Genomic DNA, 23,998 nt, shown 5'->3' on the forward strand with positions numbered 1-23,998 from the left:
ACAGAGGTGGCCTGACGCCTCTAGTGGCCCGGGAGACGGTGAAAAAGTTCCACTCCTGGGTGGTGCATAGGCGCTAATGTTAGATTACAGGCTGTATAGGCATTAGCACAAAATAAGATGTAAATACGTGATTATCGTTATGATTTCATTGTCTTCCTTTCGCATTTTCCTTTTGGAAAAAGGAATGCCATATTTTAGACACGAGTAATCCAACCTGCTGCTTGCTGTATGTTACAAGCAGGTGTTATTTTCAGGGCTTAATAACCAACGAAATTAAAGCATCAGACATAATCCCACCTCCTACATTCCTGTCACTCACATTGTCAGGGACAAAAGCTGTTTGAGCTCCACGCCCCCTAAGTATCAATCTAGTCCAATACCAGCCCCAACGGGAGGTCTAATCGTCACAGATGAGAGAGGAAAGGAGAGCAGGGAGTGCATGGGATGCGAACAGACGGATGCGAACAGACAATGATGGGAACAGACAGCATGTGCTGGGTGCTCGCTAAGTGCTTGGCCACTGGCCCTCGCGCCGCCCAAGGAAGGTGCTGTTCTTAGCCACAGTTTGTGGTTGAGAAAACTTTGGCTCCAAGGAGTTTCCTAACTTTGCCCCGGAATCACTGGCAGCTCCAGGGCTGGGACCTGCACTCCCACCGCCCTGGCCATCTTGCCTGTCTTGGAGTCGAGGGTCCTGGTAGGAAGGAGAGATGAGGATGAGGAAGAGGGGCCCAGGGCAGGAAGGCCTTAGGCGGCCAGGACGCTGTGCTCTGAGGCGTGGTCCTATCTCCGCCCAGCAGGACTGTACCCTGAGGTGGAAGCAGGGGACCCAGCGCCAACATCCTGCTCCCACAGCGAGGCAGACGCCACACAGAAGCCACATGCCTCTGGATCTCTGGTCATGTTACATGGACAAAGTCCCCACAGCCATGCACATGGGAGACTGTAATAGGCTGTTCCCCAGCACCCGGACCACAGCCTGGCACGTGGGCGGACACGGTGCTCACACACCCCCTGGCAAGCCAGGCAGTCCACGGCCATCAGATTGTGGCGTTACTTTAAGAAAATCTCCCCACGCACTGTTTAGTGACTCCTCCCGGAGGTCAGATCCATAATCCTTTCGCAGAAGCAATTATTAGAATAAATGGTTTTATGTATCAAGCCCCATGGTCTCCCACCTCTCAGAGGCGTTTGCAGAGTAGTACAGACAGTTCAATTAAAACGCAATCATCCCACGAGCTGCTCTGTCTGTTCTGAGGCAGTTCGTCTGATGGGTGAATACAGGGCTGGGGGTGGGGACTGGGCACCCTGTGGACATGCACTGGTTTATAGAACCCCAAATAAATGGTCCCTCTCTGTTCTCATGTCTGTCAAAGGCAACTCAGCCCCAGCCGGTTTGGCTCAGTGGATAGAGCGTCGGCCTGCAGACCAAAGGGTCCCAGGTTCGATTCCATTCAAGGGCACATACCTTGGTTGCAGGTGCCTCCCTGGCCCAGGCCCTGATCAGGGCTTGTGCAGGAGGCAACCAATTGATGTGTTTTTCTCTGTCTTTCCCTCTCTCTTCTATTCTCCCTAAAAATCAATGGGAAAATATCCTCGGGTGAGGATTACCTAAAAAAAAAAAAAAAAGGCAATCTCATACTTCCCACCCTGTAAATAACCTCATAAAGAAGAGAAGACAACACAGACCAAAGCCACGGAACCACCGAGTTCTCTGTAATTATTAGGGGCAGCTCAAATATCGCCACCTCTCAAAGGTATTGATTCTCGTCACTAGAGGGACAGGAGTCCTTGTCATTTTGTGTAAAAACACACAGGACCTTGCTGTACACAGAACAGGCACTGACTGCGGGCGTGTGAGCAGCTGCTGCCAGCAGGGCGTGGCAGGGTCCTGGTCTCCTGAAAAGGAGTATTTTCAGTGCTTGTCCTCCCTAGACTGTCACCCCCCCGAGGGCAGACAGGACCGGTTCTGTTTCTCTCACCCCAGCGCCTAGCATAGCGCCGGCACATGGCAGACATCCTGAACGTGTGAGTGAGTGAGTGAGCGAGCGAGTGAAAAGGAAATCAGGAATAGAAACGGTCTTAGCAGGAGAGGCCACGCAGCTGGTGTGTTGGAGAATTGACAGGAAGACGGCCCCAATGGTAGCTGGAGGGAGCAGAAGGCTTATGTAGGTTTTGCTTTATTGTTATTATTGTTGATGATGATTCCCTCGGTAAGAAAACTAGGTGTTTGCAGGCGTAGGGAAGGGGCTGCCCTGCCTTGGCTGTGGCTTCGTCTGGGTGTCTGAGTATGTGAGGCGCCGCCTGTAAACTTCCAGCCCTGAAGACTGAGCTGGGCTGTGCTCTGGGAACATGCCCAGGTACTGCCCCCTGGCGGCGAGGCCGGCCCCTGACAACCACTGGAAACCTGGGCGGAGTGCCACGTGGCCTGGAGCTGCATGTTCCGTGTCACACAACAAACACGCTTACCGGGCGTGCTTGCCTGCAGGTCCATGACCCCAGAAATCGAACCCTCTCACTGTCACAAAGGACAGAGGCAAACTATTGATCCTGAGGCATCATCCATTGGTTCCAGGAGCTAAAACGCTAGGCAATTCTCCCCTGAAAAGGTTTTTCACCGTCAGCTCAGTGCCATGGCGTGGCACACTGTGGCTTTTCTCTCGTGCTGCGAGGAGCAGGCCGTGTCCCCCGGGGCTCAGGAGCACAAAACCAGGCCTTTCCTGACCCCGCCCTCCCCCCCGCCCCCACACACACTCGATGAGGCCGGTTTCTCTGGGCGGGCCAGAGGGAACGGCCTTATCAGACACTGCTTTGCAGTTTGCACTCATTCTGTTCCCATTTGCTAGCCCCCCGCAACCACCCCCCTAGACCAGTGGTCGGCAAACTGCGGCTCGCGAGCCACATGCGGCTCTTTGGCCCCTTGAGTGTGGCTCTTCCACAAAATACCATGTGTGGGCGCCCACATACAGTGCGATTGAAACTTCGTGGCCCATGCGCAGAAGTCGGCATTTTGTGGAAGAGCCACACTCAAGGGGCCGAAGAGCCCCATGTGGCTCGAGAGCCGCGGTTTGCCGACCACGGCCCTAGACCATACATTCCTTGAGGGGCAATTTATGAACATTTATTAAATGTTATTGATTTGAAGAATAAATAGATTGGTGTCTGGTTGGTTTCTGTCTGTACTGAGTCTGAAGACCAGAGAACTGTGATGGGAGGCGCTATTTTAATAAGAAATGTCCCAGGCCGGTGGCCAAAGTCCAACACTTTTTGGAAAATGAGTGTGCTCCCCAGTGATGTTTCAGGGGAGGTGGATGGTTTCTCCCTCTTCGGGTTCCGTCTGGTTCAGGTCCTTTGGTTGGTGTGGCTTCCACATCAGCTTCTCTACTTTATCAGCCTTGCCAGCTCTGCTTTTACTGGAGAGGGAATATTAGGATGTTCATTTTCATGCCACTGTAATTTTGAGCTAATACTTTTGAAAAATTGTTAAAGGATTTGAGCTAATACTTTTGTCCCCATTGAGGCGCAACTACTTTTCAGTTAATTTCCCCTTTACAGCCAAATGATGCTTAAAAACTTGCAAATAACGCCCATCCCTAAGGCAGGCCCATGGCTGAGGCCTTGCTCTCGGAGTTCCAGCTTCCTGAGCTAAGTGAGGCTCTGGGGATGATGGAGCAGCTGCCAGATCCCACCCCCAGATGACAGCAGCAGCTGTGGGGGAGGCGGCGCTGGAAATGTGTGTGTTCCCTGTGTGCATACAGCGGGCAAAGAGACACATCCTCATTAGTTTTGGAAATGACATTTCTAAACCCTACCTGCCTACTCAATTCTTTTGCTAGAAGGGTGAGGAGAGGCAGGTAGATGTAACAAGGAAGTGGATTACAGTGAGGGAAAAGTGGATGCAGAAAGAGCAGGTGGGAGGTGGTGGCAGCTGGGATGGAGATGGAGATGGAGGGACCGGGGCTGGGGTGGAGATGAGGGACCGGGGCTGGGATGGAGATGGAGGGACCGGGGCTGGGATGGAGATGAGGGACCGGGGCTGGGATGGAGATGGAGGGACCGGGGCTGGGATGGAGATGAGGGACCGGGGCTGGGATGGAGATGGAGGGACCGGGGCTGGGATGGAGATGGAGGGACCGGGGCTGGGATGGAGATGGAGGGACCGGGGCTGGGATGGAGATGAGGGACCGGGGCTGGGATGGAGATGGAGGGACCGGGGCTGGGATGGAGATGGAGGGACCGGGGCTGGGATGGAGATGGAAGGACCGGGGCTGGGATGGAGATGGAGGGACCGGGGCTGGGATGGAGATGGAGGGACCGGGGCTGGGATGGAGATGGAGGGACCGGGGCTGGGATGGAGATGAGGGACCGGGGCTGGGATGGAGATGGAGGGACCGGGGCTGGGATGGAGATGGAGCGACCGGGGCTGGGATGGAGATGGAGGGACCGGGGCTGGGATGGAGATGAGGGACCGGGGCTGGGATGGAGATGGAGGACAATAAACTGGCTCGAGGTTATTCTGAGCTACAGTCTGAAGGACTTGCTGGCCAACTGGATGCGGGAAGTGAGGGCGAGGACAAGAGGAGGGTGAAGTCCCAGCTTTTGGCCAGTAGGTGGACAATGCAGCCACTGAAATGAGAAACAGACGAGTTGAAGTAGACAAACCGCAGATTAATCCCGTTTCCCAGAGGCTGAGATTGAAAAGCCTGCAGGCACCCAGTGGAGACGTGAGGAAGGCAGTGGGACCCGGGGACTGGGGATCAGAGGAGAGGTCGGAGGCATCGGCGTACAGACCATGGCGACAGCCTGGGAGTGAGTCGATTTCCGGGGTGGGGGGGAGGGGGAGGGGGAGAGACAGGAGCACCCAGAGGGACAGCCGGCAGGTTGGAAATGTCACAGAACACCACGAGGGGGAAGGCAAAGAGTGGGTGAGGGTGGCGGGACCCCTGATGGCTCAGGGGAGCCAGGGTGGAGGAGGACCCACTAGCCTTAGCAAGAGGCCACCTGGCGGGCTGGCTTCTGGAGTGACGGCAAGAGCAAGATGAAGTTTGCGGAGTTGACGAGAGCAGGGGACGTGTAGACATGAAATGTTCGAAACTCTCCCAAGGAGTCTGGCAGTGAAGAGGCAACAAGGGATGGGGACGTGGCCTCAGAGGGCTGCAGGGGTGCGGCAGGTGGTGGTGTACGTGACGGACGGTTTCCAAGGCTGATAGGAGGAGCCCCTGGAGAAGGCAGGCTGGAGATGTGAGGCAGAACGGGCAGTGTGGGTGTTCACTGAAGAGAACACAGAGCTGAAGGGGTGGGTCCAGGCCGGGGAGGAGGAGGCAGCTGTCTTTCCTTGAAGGAGGTCCCCACCAGCCGCCATGAAGGTCGGAGAAGGAATCGGTGCCTCTCCCATCTCTCCCACGCGGTAACCAACAGGCTATTCCATACACGGCTCCTCAGAGCTGCCTTTGCAACCACCCAGTGTGCAAGAGTACTGTGTACAAACAGAATCTGGAAGTTACAGTTGCTAGGTGACTACCCCAAAATGGAGGTGGCATGTAAATATAAAACAGGCTAAATTTACATCTTTCTAAAACAGCATCTCTTAACACGTCTAACATGCTTTAGAGAATAATCTACACGGAACATTGGCGTCATCAGTAATTCTGGTCTTGGGACCAGGAGGACAGAAATGTGCCCAGCGGGGACGCCCACACAGCCAGGCTGGTGTGACATCCCCTTTCCCATCACAGAGCCCTGGCTGTGTTCATTTCCAAGGTCAGTAAGTGCTTTGGTCTAAGATATATGTATATATTGATTTCAGAGAGGAAGAGAGAGAGGAGATGGAAACATCAATGATAAGACAGAATCGTCAACTGGCTGCCTCCTGCACACCCCACACTGGGGATCGATCCCGCAACCCAGGCATGTGCCCTTGACTGGAATTGAACCCAGGACCCTTCAGTCCACAGGCTGACGCTCTATCCACTGAGCCAAGCCAGCTAGGGCAAGAGATGAATCTTGACCAGTCCAAGCCAATCAGGTTTCGGAAGGGGCCTGGGGCACAGTGCTTGCCACTAGGACTGCAGAATTCGGCGGGAGGAGGGGCTTCAGGCAAAGGCCCGTCACTCAGGACAAAGCAGCGCAGGGAGGAAGCATGTCTGCTTCCTGCCTCAGAATGCAGTTCCCAGAAGATGGCGGCCATCGTGGGAGAACCAGGGAGCGCCCGGGAGGACAGAGCAAGTGGAAAGAACAGCCCTTCTGTGCGTGATGCATGAGCTGTTCCACCAGCCCACCCAGGCCACCTTCCCCAGGGGCTTCTCACCATGTGAAAGCAGACATTTTCCTCGTGCCCAGCCATTTCTAACTACAGTTGGTAGCACGGCAGCCAGGCCGAAACGACGGAACTGCCACAAGCAGGGGCCGGGGAAGGTTGGAAACAGGCGAGAGGAAGCCCTTGCCATTCTAGGAACCTGAGTCGTTTTATTATGAGACTCACTGATTTAAAAGTGGGGGGGGGGGGGTTTCTGGTGGGAAGGCAGGAAGGAGGGAAACTGGAGGAAAGGGAAGCAGCCAGCAGAGTCTGAGGCAAGCTCCCTGGGTGGCTCTTGGCTCCACCCGCTGGGCAGTGGCTGCCTTCACCGCTCTAATCCCCGTGTCCTTGATCATTAACTTCACTTCCCTGCCTGTGACTCATTTCCGGTCTCAGGCGACAGGATTCCGTGAATAGTTCCAGGGAGAGAAAAACACAAACACCAATTACTCACTGAGGACGTCTGCTCTGTCCACGGTCGGTACCGACAGCTCACTGCTAGGCGAGGCCCTGGTTCCTGTCCAGATGCCTCCAGAGCGCAAATGCCCGTTTTCCGCACCCCAGTGGCTCACCCACCCCGGGATTTACAAATCACCTCCTAAGTCTCCTACACACAGTTTCAACCTTCCTCCTCCATGACCCTGGTCAAGCCTCCAGGAGAGCAACACCTTAACGCGCCCCCCCTCCCCCTCCGCCCGGCCCATAACCATGACTCATCCTCCCTCGGTGAGGCCAATCTCATCTAAACAGGCCCCGGACCAATGAGCTAGCTCCCTGCGGGCTGTGACGCGCACCGTTACCTCCACTTCCTGCCCGATGGGCTCCTCTCCAAGCACCTGTCTGAGTGCCCGTTCATTTCAGCTCACAATCTCCACCCGGTGCTCACGTTTCCCTGAATGACTTCAGCTGCATCTCAGCTCGAGGTCCGACTATCCCCATGAACCACGTGCCCGGTCAGCATGTCACCTCTCCGCTCAGGACTCTGCTGCCGTGACTCCCGCTACAGCACCGATTCTGGGAGTCAGACGGGTGAGCTGGACACCAGCAAACACACCCAGTGTGTTCTCCCTGCTCGGGCTTCCACCCTGCTGCCTCCTGGGGTGCCCAATGACCCCCAACTCTGCTCTCCCAATCCTCTCATTCCTGCAGGCTCAGCTCAGACCTCACCTCTCCCCGGAAGACTTGGCAGCCAGCTCTCTCCCACAGTCCCCCGTCCCACACTCTTTAGCACCCAATGCCTTGATGAAGCGTCTTTCCTCGGGCTGGAGCAGACTGCCGGACACAACCATGCCCCCCACGGCTTGGCGCTCCGCACAGGACCGGCTAGTCCCGAGCACCAGGGAGGGAGGAGGAAACTATTGGCTAACTTCTGGGATGGAGATAACCAGTTCCCAAAGAAGCGTCCCCGAGCTGATCCCCGGCCTGGAAGCAGAGGAGGAGCGCGGGCGGGCAGAATGGAACCTCATTTACCACTGCGGCTTCCTCCGGTGGAGTCGCTCGGAGCCAGGGGAGGTGGATGCGGCTTGTCCATCAGCATGCCCGATGAGGGGGCTCCTCCCAGGGGGACAGGGGGGATGGAGTAGGGGCCGGGGACACAGGACACAGTGGGAGGGTACCCGGCCTTGGCTGCTTTCCCTGCTTCATACACTGTGGAGGGAGATGAAGAGCAAGAGATTATACGGCCCCACCCTCACAACCCTCACACCTCACGTCCCTGAGGGTGCACTTTAGGGACCTCCTGGATGTGTGCCTATTTGTGCGTGCATGCACATGTGTGTGCCTATGTGTGCAGGTGCATGCTGTGTCCCAGTGCATGTGTGTACATGTGTGTTATGTGTGCCTGTGTGTGTACACGTGTTAACACGTGCACGTGTATGTGTGTGTCTATTTGTGCATGTGCCTAGGTGTGCATGTATGTGTGTGCATGCGCCTTGCGCGCCTGTGTGTGTGTTCTCCTAGGCCTGAGTCATGTAATTGGAAGCACTCCCCGCACCGCCTTGGACTCCTCCGGCTCCGTCAGCAGACGACATCAGGAACTACAGTGTTTGGCACCTGGCAACTGAGTCACTAACGGCAGTGGGAGCCGTCCCAGCAGCTCCGTGACAGCAGCGGCCCACTTTTAGCCACACTGTATGTAGGCGGCCCAGCCCCGGGGCTGCCCAGGGCAGCTTCCAGGGGAGCCGGAACCTCTTCGAGCGGCAAAGCGAGCAAGGGGCTGCGTGTGAGCCCAAAAGCAGGGCAGATAACCTGACCCTCCCGGAAGTGCGTTCTTCCCGAGAGCACTAACCTACCACGTGTCTCTCTCCTGCGAGCTGTGTCTGGTTGACAGCAGGGGTTCCAAACGTGATCCTACCTGGGCCTGGCACCCTGGGAATCCCCAAAGGAGGACTCGTTCTTCTGTGGGCCCTTTGGTCATGGGAGCACATAAAACCCGCCAGTGGCTGGATGGTACCCAGGACTGTGGCCTGCACACACTGCTCGTCAAGAGGGGGCTCTCTGCTGTGGGAGGCGTGACCAGAGAAGGTTCCTCGAGTCTGAACGCCCCGGGAGAGGGCAGGCGCCTCTCCCACAGCCTCAGCCTCCTGCACCTGCCCTTCCTGCAGCCAAGTCTCAACGAGACGGCACATGCTGCTGACGGGTGTGGACAAGGACGGAGAGGTGAGTGGACGTGAGATGGCACACAAGGGTGTCGGCTCTGGAAGCGGGGCTCCCGCGGGGAGGGAGCATGGGATGAGCGACACTTTGGGCGGAAGGAAAGGAGGTGGAGAAGGAAGTCAGGCACACAGCCGCCCAGTGGGTCACGGATCCTCGGGGGCTGCCCTCCCCCCCCCCCCATGGCCCTTTACTCACAGGCCTGAGGGCAGCAGCAGGACTCCGGGCAGCAGGGGCAGCGGATGTAGCAGCAGCAGCTGTGCGGGCAGCACTGGCACCAGCAGATGCCCACCAGGACGAAGAAGAGGAAGACGCCCAGGATCACCAGCCCCACAAACACCCACTCTGGAAGGAGGCACAGAGAAACCCGCGTCAGGATGGCGCCTCCCCACGAAGAGGCAGACGGGGGGCCTGGGACAGAGGGCACAGAACCCCCAAACTCGGGAGGCACTGGGAGAGTGAGACGTGCAGACCTCCCAGGGCTGGGGCGTGAAAAGGATGGTCACCAGGTCCTGTGAGCACAAGCCACGCTGGGCTCAGGGCCCGCCCGGGGAACGGGTTTACCATGTTGACTGCAGTGGCAGGACTGGTGTGGGACAGGAACATAGACTGGTGGCTGGGGAGGGGACGGGTCTGCTGAGCTAGAACGTGGGTTCTGTGAGTACGTATCCTGGGGAGTCGTTGATCTTGTCGCTGGAAATGTAAGCCCTGAGAAACTTCTCCATGTCTACCTGGTGCAAACCAGAACGTATTTAGGTGGTCCGTGTCCTTATGTCTCCATCCGTTCCCCTGCCCATCGTCCCGGGATGCCTTTCCTGAACTCAGCATCGGGGCTAATACCTGCCCAGCGAACCATGACCGAAGACAGGAGAGCGGATCCCAGAGAGAAGACGCCGCCCTGCCCCCGGCTGCCGACAGGCTGGAGGGCCCAACTCCCACTGGAGGCGTGGGAGGCCAGAGTGAGCCTCAGTTTCCCTTAAAAGCTAAAAGACTAAAGCAATTTTGATTGAAAATCATCTACCAAAAATCCCTTTACAATGGACTTTACGCGTTATTTTCTTAAATTGTGGGTATTAAATACTCCTTCGGTTAAGTGGCCATTCAGTTAGAGCTTGAAAATGTGACGTTTTTGTTACGAAAGTTTGTGATCACGGCAAAGCTATTGATCTTTGTTTAGACAGATTTCCTCAGAGAGAAAACAACTCCTGCTTCCTGACTGTCCCTGCCCTCATCCCCCTGAAACACGTTCAAAGCGGCCAGGCCGCTCTGCAGACAAGAACGGGAGACCGCGTCACTCCTGTGGTCCGGAGAGCCTTTCTGCTGAGGCGCTAGATGGCTGAGGGCTAGGCCTGGGCCTTGGAAATAACAGACCACGTACCCCGAGACAGTGTGAACCCTGAGGCTTTGGTGAGGTGTGTGGCGAGGTGGCCACAGGCGGGTCAGGCAGTCAAGGAGAAGAGACTGCGGGTGCCCTTGAAGAAACACTGTTATCCGAGAAAGGATTCTTGCAGCCAAAAGGGAGGGGCATTCGGGTACCCAGGGGCGGAGATGAAAAAGACAGTAACTCTTTCTTGGGGGTATCATCTCTCATTTGAAGAAGCGGTGCAGTGTAACATTGTTCCTTTGACGTACAAACTGACAGTTCTGGATAAGGGGGATCACGAAGCGGCAGCCCTGTGTGACCTTGGGATGAACATGAAGAAGAATGTCTGTCCTGGCACCGCCAGCTATTGGGAAAGGGCCAGGGAATTCACGGAAGAAGAATGAGGGAAGAGCTACTGGGAAGATCTGGGACTCAGTGGTCAGCAAACTGTGGCTCTTTGGCCCCTTGAGTGAGGCTCTTCCTAAGCCTTAGGAGGACCCTAATTAAGTTAATAACAATGTACCTACCCATATAGTTTAAGTTTAAAAAATTTGGCTCTCAGAAGAAATTTCAATCGTTGTCCTGTTGATATTTGGCTCTGCTGACCAATGAGTTTGCCGACCACTGCTCTGGGTGTTTCTGAAGCCTTGAATCAAATCAAAACCTATGGCCATGACTATTCTGTATCTCACTGCTGCTGCTAACTCTAGGCAGCTCTGAAACTTGGGGAGAAACCTCCAAGGCAAGAAGGAACCCTTTCCTACCCCGATTCTGGATGTGCCACCCCCTGGTCCATCCCTGTTCTGTCCATGCCTCTTCCAGGCGGCACCAACCTGACGGCGGCTTGTCTATGCTGCTGCGTTCAACTTAAGCTACATGGAGAGACAGAGGTGTGCATTCGGGACAGGTGTCCTTGAGAGAGTCCACAGCCCCCGCTAGGACTTAGGGGCCCTGAAGTTGTATACAAAGCAGAGTAGGTATGTAGATGCGTGTTCTTCAAGGGAGGAGGGGTGCATAGCTTTCATTAAGTTTGAAGAAAAAGTTCTGATAAAGTACAAAGGGAAATTCAGAGTAACACGGTTGCACATAATGACCGGGTACACATATAACTTAGGGCATAAGGAACGCAGACAAGTAACGACTCTGTTCAGGATACTTAGTGCTATTTGGGTGCAGCTGAGACACTGGGCATGAGGTGGCCAGGGAGCCCGCATGCCTGGCATGTGTGGTCAGGACTGGGTACCCATCTCAGCCATTTTTAATTATCATTACTTTTTTAGGGACTAGTAACAGAAATACAATTTAAAGGCTCTCCCAATGGGCTTAGTTCATCCTGGAAAAGACCACAGACATATATAGACAAATGTGCAAATACATTAAAGGAGCAATTAGTGACTAATGCAGACACCAGACAGATGGAATGACAGCAAATTAAGCAAACAAAGAGTTAAATGACTGAATACCTGGCATAATCTCCACAGCGAAGCTGGGCAAGAGGTCAGCAAGCAGCCCTGTCCTGCCTAGAAGAGGTAGGAGGGAAGAGAAGGAAAGAGGTTACTCCCAGGGAAACAGCTGGGCCTGGCTGTGGTGGCGCCACCCGCACGGGGCCTGGCCCAGGCTCTTGGTGGTACGCGAGGCACATGCAGCGGTGGGGCTTGGACAAGAGAATGACCTTCCCTGTCGGCCTCTGGCAGCTACGTAAGTGAACTCTGCACCTACATCAGGTGGAAGCAGAAGCAGGACTTCCCCTCCAACCACCTACAGGAGGAGGGAACGCCTGCCTCACCCACCAAGGGCCTGACCCAGCAGACAGACACGCACCATCTCCACTCACTTATGCGTCCTTCTCGCACCTTTTATTGGAAAAGTCCACCCCGTCCGTATCCAGACGGTCAGCCTGCATTTCCAAATATCCACACGCATCCCTACACCCATCAAAAACAAAGTGCATATTTAGTTTTAACTCGGAATGATCTCGGTATATAATTCTAATTATAGCCTGGAGATAGTTCAAAGACTAAAATTTCAAAGGCAAAGAAGAGATAAGCTAGATCGGGTACACGCTCCTCTCCTCTGGCTTCGGAAATGCTCTGTACGGTACGGCTTTCCCATATGGCACCCACAGCTGGCGTGGCGTGGACCCAGCTGCCTTCCGCGTGACGAGGCAGAGAAGCGTAAGGGCTGGTGTCGGAACAAACAGGTGCCCCTCGCGGCTCGCTGGCAAGGAGCTGTGCAGGAGGGGAGCCACTGGGAGATGTGGGGAAGGAGGCCAGTCCTGTTATAAACTCGCCTCTTTTATAGGATGAGGTGCCAAGCGCTTGCACCACGTTCTCATATCACAGTCGGTGGAAAGGCCCAGCTGGGACCTCCCCGCACCAGATGCCCAGCCACACTGGGGTCTCGCTCATCACTGAGGTGCGCTGGGAAACAGCTCGCAAGCCGCCTCCTGCCAGGCATGGGATGGCAAAGGGTCACCCTGGTACCTGAATGCTGCTTCATTTATGTGTGTGACAATGCACCTAGAACAGCTCTTCCAGTACAAATATAATGTGAGCAGCGGTCACTGTAGGGTTTCTAGTAATCATGTTAAAAGAGCAAAAAGAGGCCCTGGCCGGGCAGCGCAGCTGATTAGAATATCATCCTGATATACCAAGGATGCGGGCTCGATCCCCAGTCAGGACACATACAAGAAGCAACCAATGAACGCATAAATAAGTGGACCAACAAATCAATGTTTCTCTCTTCCTCTCTAAAATCCATCAGTTAAAAAATGTAAAACGAGTAAAAAGACTGAAATTAATGGCTATTTTTACTTATACCAATGCCGCCAAAGTGTGAGCACTTCCCAGGCCCCGTATCACCTCGACTGTGGGGTCTGTTTCATGCCCATGAACTTGGTTCACTCAGAAAACAGCCAGCCCTTCCTGTTCAAGTTTCCAGAGGTGGAGTCGAGGGAAGTCACTCACATGTGGTTTACATTTTGAGGCGAAAGGCCATGGCGGGGCACTGGCCCCTCCTTCCTCAAGCCGCCCCACCGAAGAGCAGCCCCGACAGAGGTCAAGGAAAAGGCGCGCCCAGCCGCGGGGAGGACGTGTCCTGGGGGCTCGGCGTTCGGCAGGCGGAAGGGATCTTGGCTCACTTTGCTGTTCTTGGCTCTCCTGACTGTGCAAGGCCAGTGCCTCCTGGGAGAGGTGGGTCAGAAATGCGGACAGGGCTTCACAAAGCTTGTCACTCGGACAGAAGGACAGGCGTCCCGCTTCTCATTCTCCCGAAGCCACAGCCCAGAGCTGATGCTCCTGAGGCCGGGACAGCTTCCCACGTGCCCGGTGTGGTGGCCCCGTGGCCGGGTGGTACCCTCTCGCAGTCCAGGGGGGAACATGACAGGGCTTTCGCCTGAGGACAGCCGGAGTCGGGACAGCGGACAGTGCCACCCACCATGTCAGCAGTGAGACCATGCACGTCACTGGCTCGCACACCGTGACTTATTTTATTGGATTAAAGGCACTTTGAAAGGGGGGTGTACACTGGGATCCTGTATTTCTGAAAAGCATTTTGCTTCCATCTTCTTGCCTAGCGATTCCTGAGAACTGCCTTTGGCAGCTGGACATGCGGTATCTTCCCTTCCTGGTCTAACCCATCCCGTCCAATGAAGGCCTGACCGGGAGTCCACACAAGGCAGCAAAGGCCCTGCTTTCCGAGGCCTTTCCCAGCCGGGATCTCGCTCATCCTCCAGGGGTCGGTGTCAGAGCGGCAGTTACTCGCCCTGAATGTCTGAGAAAAGGATGGAGAGACGACATTGCAAACAGAGGGCCCCGTTTTCTCTTTTCAAACATCGTTCAAGCTATTATAGAAAATGGTGTTCGTTCAGCTTGGTTTCCCCGAACTTGGCAGAAACCATCACCTTAAAGACATTTCCACAGGAGTCACCCCAACAGCTCAGGCACACGAATCATTAGCACCAGCACCAACATGAGCACCGTTTCATACCAAAGCATCACACATGTCGCAGCCCACAACACTCACACACCTGGGCCTGAATGATCATGGCAGCAACGTGCACAGTGGATAATACAACTGACGTATCATCCCACACCGTCCCCACGGCAGCCGCTGTTTGCCACACACGCCTTCAAATTCCCCCTGAGCGCTTTGTACTATTCCTCGGACCCATTACTCCTGAGTGTCTCCAATTCATTCATCAAGAAATGTATGTGGAGCCAGGTGGAGACAGAGGGGACCAGACGCGATCCCTACACTCTCGAGGCTCTCGGGCTCGCCTGCAGCCTGTGCAACGGTGTAAGTATAAGAACTCGGTGTTGGGATCTGCGTCAGCGTCACAGGACTTACCCGAGGTCAGGGACCGTCCTCCGGCCGCGTGCAATGGTTTCACCAGCCTTCCTTGCATTTTAACTTCGGGTTCCACCTGGTCCTGGGACCTTCCCCCAGAGACATGGCATGATAGTCACAACAAACCCTGTCCTGTGACATGCCCGAGACGCGAGCGCTCCTCTCACGGTAGGCCAGGCCCTTCCACGCACTTACTCCCTTCTTCCCGAAGATAACAGCGCGTCACTTCTCACTGCCCTTGTTTGTGTGAGTCCTCGTCCCACACCGCCTCCCTGCCTCCAACGTGGATTCCCACAGCCCGTAAGGAAGCTGCGCTGAGAAGGTGGCTGCGCCAGGCTCGGAGGACCCAGGCACCCTGCCTCAGAGCTGGTCTCAGGCTGCAAGGAGCACCGCACTGAGGACGAAACCCTCCAGGCAGGGACTGTGTTCTGTGCCTGACGTCCCCAGCAGCCCCGCAAGAGGAGGCACCTCACCCTCTGGACCGTGAAGTGTTTCCAGTAGCAAATCCCCTCTGAGGGTATGCTGGCTTCTGACTGGCTGCTCACAAGGTGCCCTTGTCCATCCCAGAAGGAAACCGGCTGTTCATCAGCGCAGGAAGGGAGCATTCATTCACCGAGCCCTGGTCCATGTGCTGGAGAATGGGGAGCACCCTGGACTCGGGGCTCAATGGTAGGAGCCTCCTCAAGGCACCGAAACATCCCAAAAGGTCATCTTACCATCGAGGGGACTGAAGGCCTGCCCCACCTCGCACCCCACAGGTTGTAACCCCCAGGCTGGGGTGTGTGTAAGGCGGCCATCACAGAGATACAGTGTGCTTACAAACAGCCAAAAAGAGTGTTTTTGTCTCTACTCTTGAAACTTAAATCCAAGCCCTGATTACGAGTCCAAGCCTTCAGAGAGCAAAGGTTAACCGTTTCCTTTGTCCTGGTGAGGCTGCCGCTGCGGACAGCGTGGTCACCTCCATTCTCCCCCTGCGCTTATTCACGTGGAGTCCTCCTGGGCTTTGCAACGGACTACACAAATGGCCGCTGGCGCTTTCTTCCCCTGCCCGAGGTTCCCTCTTCTCCCTCTGCCTATCGCACAGGTGGCTTTCCTCCCACAGCTGGCCTTCCTCAGACCCCAGGGTCAGTGTTCAGGGATGCACAAGACCCACCCTGCTCTCAGCTCCTAACCCCCTCAAAGGTTTCTTTTCAAGTCTTTGAGGAGAGAAGATGCCTTTCTCTGGCCCTTTGAAGTGTAAACTTGTTTCTATGGCTATTTGGAATCCCAAATAGATAGGAAATTTCCCCAGGGCACACACATCCCTGCTTTTATTCTGTATTCCCCCGGCAACCGTGCATTCAGTGCGTTTATGATTACCCGTCACGAATGCGGAGCTAGCCTCCCTCTCTTTATATGTATTTATAGACTACGTATGCAAGCCTTTCATATGTGAACTCTTTCTTTTTATGTCCTTTACATGTTAGTTCACTTTAAACTATATTGAATAATGCTGACACTGGATTCTCTCCAATACTAATAATGACTAGTATTAGGCCATCTGCAATTAACTGTTCATAAACGCTTTGGGCTTTTTGGCAGTGATTATAAGGTTGGTCCAAATCACTGACTTCTATTCACACAGAAGTCAGATTTGACAACTAGGAAAGATCTTGGAGGTCATCTAATCTGTAACCCACCCATGTTTTTAGGAACCTGAGGCTCAGAGAAGTTACAAATTTTACCAAAGTCACACAGCTGACTAACGATCAAACCAAGAGTAGAAACTAGATCTACTTGCCCATTCCGGTATTTATTTTTTATTTTATTTTATTTCATTTGCCAATACCTCACTCCCTCTCCAGATTTGCTTGTTCTTAAATTTAACTGCTTCCTCATCTCCTGGTATTTGCAGTGAGAGACCCTCAAATGTGTTTGTGGCATCATTGCCCAGTTAAATAATTAAAGTGTAATTTTTGGATGTAGAAAATGTTAGAGGTGGTTAAAAATTTTAGCACCTTTTACAGTTGCAGCCAGAAAATGATTACTGAGTAGTCGTGACCCTATGATCTAATGAAAGGGCATTCACCATGCTGCTATAAACAAACAATGATAATACAGAGCACACCAGTTGTGCAAGGCCACTCTGAGTGTGGGAATCTTAATCAGAATGTTGAAGGCTAAGATACTATACCAGGGGTGGGCAAACTTTTTGACTCGAGGGCCACAATGGGTTCTTAAACTGGACCGGAGGGCCGGAACAAAAGCATGGATGGAGTGTTTGTGTGAACTAATATAAATTCAAAGTAAACATCATTACATAAAAGGATACGGTCTTTTTTTTTTTTTTTAGTTTTATTCATTTCAAACGGGTGGATCCGGCCCGCGGGGTGTAGTTTGCCCACGGCTGTACTATACGAAGGGGAACAGTAAGGCCACAGTAATCTGACTATGGACACTGTGCAAACGTGCCCTTCTATAACCCAAAATAGTGAGGTCAGTATTTTGGAAAAAAGCCTCTTTTGTCTGCGTTGGTATTATAGTATGTTACTGACCACCAGGCTGCTGCAGTGTGGGAAAGATGCCTTGTTACTTAGCTGGTGTACGGCTACTGTATGGGACTTTACTTCGAAGAACTGTTTTGCCTAGTTGCTCCTTGTTAGCAATGGCTACTTGGGCTCCGATAAAGACTCTCATATACCTACAACTTCTCATGGCTTCTCCGTGGAATACCCGTCGTCCCAGGAGATCCAGTCCCTGGCAGAGGGGCTTGGACCCAACAAACACCAACTGCAAGCACTCAGTCTTCCAAAAGTGCGACAGTGAGGCAAGCCCCGGCCCCCAGAGAGTGAGCAGGTGTGAAGTATTAAGAGGCTCCGGTTGGCCTGAGATGAAAGGCAGAGGACGGCCACAAGTGCCTCGGAAATGATGTGAGGAGGGTGGGGTTCATGGACGGAAGATACTGAGTTTCTTGGTGTGATTCCAGGGGATTTCCTGAGCTGCTGGGCTCCTTGCATCCGACTGGCCCAGGCACCTTTGCTACAAAGATACCAAGAACAGCTACTTCCCTTAACCAAACAGCCTGGGGCTCTGGGCACGCAGGGAGGGCAGCCCCTGCAGCCCTGGGATGTCAGAGTTCCTGCCCTCTCCCGCCAGCCCCCTCTCCGTGTGAACGCAGCCCTGCGCACTTGAATAGCGGCAGCTGGCTTTGGAGAAAAATGGGATGACTGTCTCCTGACCGGCTTCCAAGGGCTGCCATTCTTTCTATGCAGGGCTGAGCCGATTTTCCGGTGACACCCCCTCTCCGCGCACAGGCACAGGCCTCACACGTCTGCAGCCTTTCCACTGACTACAATGAGGCTGGCTGCGGACCCAGCTGCTCCCCGCCCCCCAACCCCCTCCCCTGTCACCAGGGCAACCGGCAACCGGGGCTGAAAGAATGCGCACTAATTGAAGGCCAGTTTCCTCCCACCTCCAAGAGCAACAAGTGAGCTGGGAGGAGGCTGTGGAAGAAGTTGGGGGGCAGGGAGCACTCTGCAGCTGGGGCTGGGGCTGGGGCGGGGCCAACCCCACCTCCAAGACCCGCTTTGTTCTCTTAACAACCCCCACTGGAAGAGCCTAAATGGAACTCCCGTATCCTGAGGAAATCTTAGCGCCAATTTTTCAGTTAGAAGTTATTATGCAAACCACCATCTGTTGTATGGGCCCCTTGCTTGGAGATATGCACATAGTAGGTCCTCATGAATAAAATGCCAGCTACAGCAAGGGCTCCCAGGTGCAGCTGAGCTCCTCTGGAACTTCACTTCTTGTCAATCAAGAGGAGGCCCTTCAAGGTGGCCATCTCTAAAGATGGTGTGACCCTCTTACCATTTGCCTGTTGTCCTGACTTAGACTAACAAGCTCTCCTTCTCACTCTCAGGAGTCTCTTAGTTCGGACCATCACTTATAAAGTCGCCCTATCTAGACTTTCCAGGACCACGCATATTCTCATCGAAGCCCTAGGTGCTCCCCAACGCCTTCCGGACTTCATCGAGGGGCCTGTGGCACCTAATCCTTGCATAGGTAGTAAACATCTTGTAATTAACTAAGGGCCATCCTTGAGAATTGGGGGCAACCAAAACAGAGCCATCAAAAGACAGCTCGCTGGGACGGAATGTCCTAAAATCCACTGGCAGGAGGTTCCCACAGGGCTACAGAGGCCACCTCCACAGGGCACTGTTAGAAACAGGATTGCCAATTCACAGTGGCTCAGAGCCTGTCTGTGGACCGGGCTAAAGGAAAATCGGCCCCCGAGCACGAGTCCCACAATGAAGAATTCCCTGCAGATCCCTCAGACCAGAGGTGACAGGCTGGCAAAGAGATGCGGGGGGTGGCAGGTGGAAGGGAGCTCATACGACTGGTTCTGGTCATGTGCCATTTAATCTCACAGGAGGTCTTCCAGGAGTATGACTCCTCCTCCTCCGCTTTTACAGAAAAGGACACCAGGCTCAGCCACACTGGCCTGTCCAAGTTCCACTGGCACATCCAGTCCAGGGACTATGACCCCAAGGCCATGCTCTTCGCAGTGACCTCCAGTCCCCAGACTGACCTGTGGTCAGGACCAGGATTTTGCAACCTGGCTACTGACACTTAGGGCCGGATCTTCTTTGCTGGATGTAGGAGGCTGTCTGTCCCGCGCATGCAGGGTGTAGGAGGCTGTCTGTCCTATGCATGCAGCATGTAGGAGGCTGTCTTTCCTATGCATGCAGGGTGTAGGAGGCTGTCTTTCCTATGCATGCAGGGTATAGGAGGCTGTCTGTCCTATGCATGCAGGGTGTTGGAGGCTGTCTGTCCTATGCATGCAGGGTGTAGGAGGCTGTCTGTCCCGTGCATGCAGGGTGTAGGAGGCTGTCTGTCCCGTGCATGCAGGGTGTAGGAGGCTGTCTGTCCCGTGCATGCAGGGTGTAGGAGGCTGTCTGTCCTATGCATGCAGGGTGTAGGAGGCTGTCTTTCCTATGCATGCAGGGTGTAGGAGGCTGTCTGTCCTATGCATGCAGGGTGTAGGAGGCTGTCTGTCCCGTGCATGCAGGGTGTAGGAGGCTGTCTGTCCCGTGCATGCAGGGTGTAGGAGGCTGTCTGTCCTGTGCATGCAGGGTGTAGGAGGAAGTCTTTACTATGCATGCAGGGTGTAGGAGGCTGTCTGTCCTATGCATGCAGGGTGTAGGAGGCTGTCTTTCCTATGCATGCAGGGTGTAGGAGGCTGTCTGTCCTATGCATGCAGGGTGTAGGAGGCTGTCTGTCCTATGCATGCAGGGTGTAGGAGGCTGTCTTTCCTATGCATGCAGGGTGTAGGAGGCTGTCTTTCCTATGCATGCAGGGTGTAGGAGGCTGTCTGTCCTATGCATGCAGGGTGTAGGAGGCTGTCTGTCCTATGCATGCAGGGTGTAGGAGGCTGTCTTTCCTATGCATGCAGGGTGTAGGAGGCTGTCTTTCCTATGCATGCAGGGTGTAGGAGGCTGTCTGTCCCGCGCATGCAGCATGTAGGAGGCTGTCTGTCCTATGCATGCAGCATGTAGGAGGCTGTCTGTCCTGTGCATGCAGGGTGTAGGAGGCTGTCTGTCCCGCGCATGCAGGGTGTAGGAGGCTGTCTGTCCTGTGAGTGCAGGATTGGAGCAGTCTCCTTAGACTCTAGCACCCCACGTGTGTGCCAACCACCAGCGTCTCCAGACATCACCCAGTGTCTCCTGGGGCAAAGCAGCCCTCCTGAGCATCGATAGCCTGGATATTTCATATCAAATAGTTTAATCTTTTCTTATGTTGTTCTCTAATTGCTTAAAATATATAATTTTTATCTTTACCAAAAGACAGTGATTTTTTATAGAGACAAGACCATGTCATATATTGTCATTTTGAATCCTCACTGTGCTAGGCGCTTGGTATGCAAAAATACTGGTTACATTTAAATAATAATTTTGATGTAAATCACATCTGAAGCAAAACTGACTGCACTCCATGGTACCTACCCAAGAGCAAGGTGGCAAGACGCCATGGCCTCCTGCAATGAGAGAGAGGCCTGGACCCGGTCTTGGAGGCTCCACAGCTCCCACTGCACTCCGACTGCCGGGGGAGGCTTATTGTTGACAATCATGAGCCAGAATCAGGTTTTGGTTGATTGACACCTGGCTAACTTTCCCAGCTCTTCCTTCTCCTCCATCCCTTCAGCACATTTTCCTGGTTCATCTGAAAACCAAGACCAACCGAGGCACCTAGTGAGCTCAGGGCGGCCAAGGCCAGCATGGGGCAGCGGGCTGCGAGAAGGGGCGGGGCTGAGGCCGAAAGGTCACTCCTCTTTAGTCTTCTCTCCCCCGTCCCGGGAGCCAGACTGGTTGTCTCAGCTCCTCTAGAAATCTGAAGGCCCCAGTGTCTACTGAGGACAGAAAGGGTGCTTCCACCCGCCTCCAGAATCAACCCGGCTTTCGGTCTTTCGTGTGGGGCCACCGTCTGAGGGACAGTTGATTCGACAAATGAAAATGTGGGCTCAGCCCAAATCCGAGGGTGTTCCACAGGCGTCACCCCAATTTACACCCCGAGTGTGGCTGTAACTAACGCCTTCTCCCCCTGCAGGAGCAGCTTTTTCTTTCTTCCCCTCCAATTGTTTCCCTCTTTCTGTTTGTAAACCTTCCAGAGAAGCTGGAGCAGCCACTCTCTGAGATCAAAGTTTGAGCGGGCAAAAAGACCTCCGAGGCGGCTGTTGCCATGGGAACTTGGGAGCTGCAGCCCTTTTAATTGGCAAATCCCCTCAGTTAGGAGCCACTGGGCTGGGCTGGCAAAGAGGCCTAGAGCGGGGAGGGGGGAGGGAGGGGAGCCTTGGCAACAGGTAGCCTTTCTAAAGAGCCCGAGGAATGTCCTGGGGGAGGGGGCTCAAGTGGAGGCGCAGACCCTGGGCGAGTGCGGGGATCTCCGCACAGCCTGAGAGACCCACCCATCAAAATCCCTCAAGCAAATCTAGCCAGAACTACTGTAATCACTTAATAATGGCTATGGGGTCAGACGAGTGCCAGACTGACGGGTGATCACCGGGTAAGGAAGATAAATGTCTAATCACTATGTTAATGGTCACTAACAAACATTTTTAAATCCCTAACACCAGTTCTGAGATGTCCCCTCCAAGAATTCCCTGATATCTTATGTTTTTAAATGTCCTTGAATACTAGTGAGCAGAAAGGTTTATTTTAAACCAGAATAGCAATTCCAGGCACAGTATTGTGAATAGCTCGACTTGAACACAACCCATGGCCCCGCCCAGGCGGCTCTGCTGGCTGGAGCCTTGTCCCTGCACCAACAAGGCTGCAGGATAGCTCCGTGAGGCCCGCACCTAGGGAGAGGGTGTGATCCCTGGGTCGGGCATATATGAGAGGCAAGCAAAGCGTCTCTCTCTCTCTCTCTCTCTCTCTCTCTCTCTCTCTCTCTCTCTCTCCCCCCCCCTTCCTCTCTATCTAAAATCAATAAACATATCCTCAGGTGAGGATTGAAAATAAGTATTTTACAAAGTTCACACACAACTGTTCCTAGGTGGTATATGCCTTTCGCCTGGGAAAGGACAGGAGGAGGGGGAAGGAAGCAGGAGCAGAGTGAACCCCAACTTGGCACCTCCTCACCAGGACCTGCCGAGCAAACCTGGCCCTGGAGCAGCCCTGCATCTGGCCAGTGAAGACGCAGAAGTCGATGAATCCACAGCATGCGGGCAGGCTGGCAGTGTTTGCTGTTACCTACCTGGCATTCTCTTCTTCATTTGGGAATAGTGGCCCACCCCCCGCAATAGGACTTCTGCTGAAACTATGGAGAAAAGTACTTTATATCCACCCAAGGTAGAAGGGGTTCAAGTCCAGGAAGCTGAACCTGCTGGAGGGAGCCTGTGTGGGAGCAGCTGGCACGGAGAGGCTCTCTGACCCCCCACACTGGCAGGAGGCGGCTCTCTAACCCCTCACACTGGCAGGAGGAGGCCCTCTGACCCCCCACACTGGCAGGAGGCGGCTCTCTAACCCCTCACACTGGCAGGAGGAGGCCCTCTGACCCCCCACACTGGCAGGAGGCAGCTCTCTGACCCCTCACACTGGCAGGAGGAGGCCCTCTGACCCCCCACACTGGCAGGAGGAGGCCCTCTGACCCACCCCACACTGGCACGGCCAGGCCTGACGCGGAGAACGCCCTTGGACTCGGTCCTAGACTAGGGCTGCTGGTGCAGCAGGAGTTCTGGAGAACAGCCTGTCAGGTCTGCGTGGCCAAAGTTCAGCAGAGATTTTCTCCTTTTGTACTTTCCTACTCTGTTTGACATTTTTACAAGAAACATGCATCATTTTTTCCCTCCAACAAACAGTATTCACCCAGAACAAGAGAGCAGTGTCGAGGCGTCACAGCCCTGCATGGAGAATTAATTCTGCAAACTGTGGACTTTGAGAGGAAGTCACGGTCATAGGAAGGGCTCTGTACGCTGTCTTGGTCATGCTCACGCAGATCCTGGGCGAGAGAGCCTGCCTCCGCTCACCAGAGGGGTGGCTCCTCTCTCCCCCTCACCGACCACCGTTTCCCCACACTGCTGTTTCCCATGGGAAAGTCCTTTAGCTTCAGTCTACACTTGCCCTGGTTCATGGCCTCTCGGTCTGTTCTGGGGCCACAGGCAAGAATACGCATCCGCCCTATGTCTGCCCCGCCCTTGGCCTCCTTTTCTGCCGGAAGGCCCTTAAAAAACCAGCGGCCGCATGGGGTATCAGAAGGAAGAGGCCAGGCCCTCACATTGTGCATCGAAGCAGGGCAGAGCAAAGCAAGCGGCTTTTAGATTTTTAAATAACAGCCTCCCCGCTGGAACCTTCCTGACCAGCGGAGTCCTTTCCTGCCAGCTGGGGCTGCCGGGGGCTTTGTTCCGGCCCCAGCGGTGGCCGGGCTCCAGGTCCCAGACGGCCCGTCCTTGCCAGACCCTACACCCAGGTCTAACCCCGCGGTGGTGGATTCCGGACACTCCCGCCTTTCAGGACTGGGCAGGTCCGGCCCCACAACCCAAACATCTAACTCTTTCTAAGGTACTTGCCAGTGTCGACTCGAGGCACCCAAACACCTTGAGCACATCCAGCTCCAGAATGGCTTTGCCTTTCAAGCATCAGAGAGATATGCAAGGGGCTCAGATAGCTGTGCTCACAGCGCATCAGCGGAGGTCCTCCCATCCCCGTCACTTACTTGTCTGCGGGCATTTCTGAACCCTCCGAAGGGAGCATCCGTAGAGATCTGTAGACGGTTCGGACATTTGGGGAAAGGAGACCAGGCTCAGGGGCGAGGGGCCATCTAGACAAGAACAACGATGCCTTTGACGTGAGGGCCTCGGTCAGTGGTGA

General features: G+C 54.4%; 1 protein-coding gene and 1 long non-coding RNA gene across 4 annotated transcripts in view; one reads left to right on the forward strand and one right to left on the reverse strand.

Moving 5' to 3' along the window:
• Positions 1 to 23,998, forward strand: part of LOC132220664 (uncharacterized) — a 747,794-nt gene that overhangs the window by 659,583 nt on the left and 64,213 nt on the right. The window lies entirely within an intron of this gene.
• ILDR2 (immunoglobulin like domain containing receptor 2) overlaps positions 1 to 23,998 on the reverse strand; it is a 56,827-nt gene that overhangs the window by 11,285 nt on the left and 21,544 nt on the right. Inside the window, exons 4-6 of one of the 3 annotated variants that reach the window (XM_059673353.1) lie at positions 11,771 to 11,827; positions 9,143 to 9,289; positions 7,763 to 7,939 (exon numbers count right to left, since the gene is read on the reverse strand). In XM_059673353.1, coding sequence (XP_059529336.1) covers positions 7,763 to 7,939; positions 9,143 to 9,289; positions 11,771 to 11,827 — 381 coding nt within the window. The remainder of the gene's footprint in view (positions 1 to 7,762; positions 7,940 to 9,142; positions 9,290 to 11,770; positions 11,828 to 23,998) is intronic. The other 2 variants (XM_059673354.1, XM_059673355.1) reach the window with 2 other exon arrangements.

This window comes from Myotis daubentonii, chromosome 18 (genome assembly GCF_963259705.1).
Source record: "Myotis daubentonii chromosome 18, mMyoDau2.1, whole genome shotgun sequence".
In the NCBI taxonomy this organism is placed as follows: Eukaryota; Metazoa; Chordata; class Mammalia; order Chiroptera; family Vespertilionidae; genus Myotis; species Myotis daubentonii.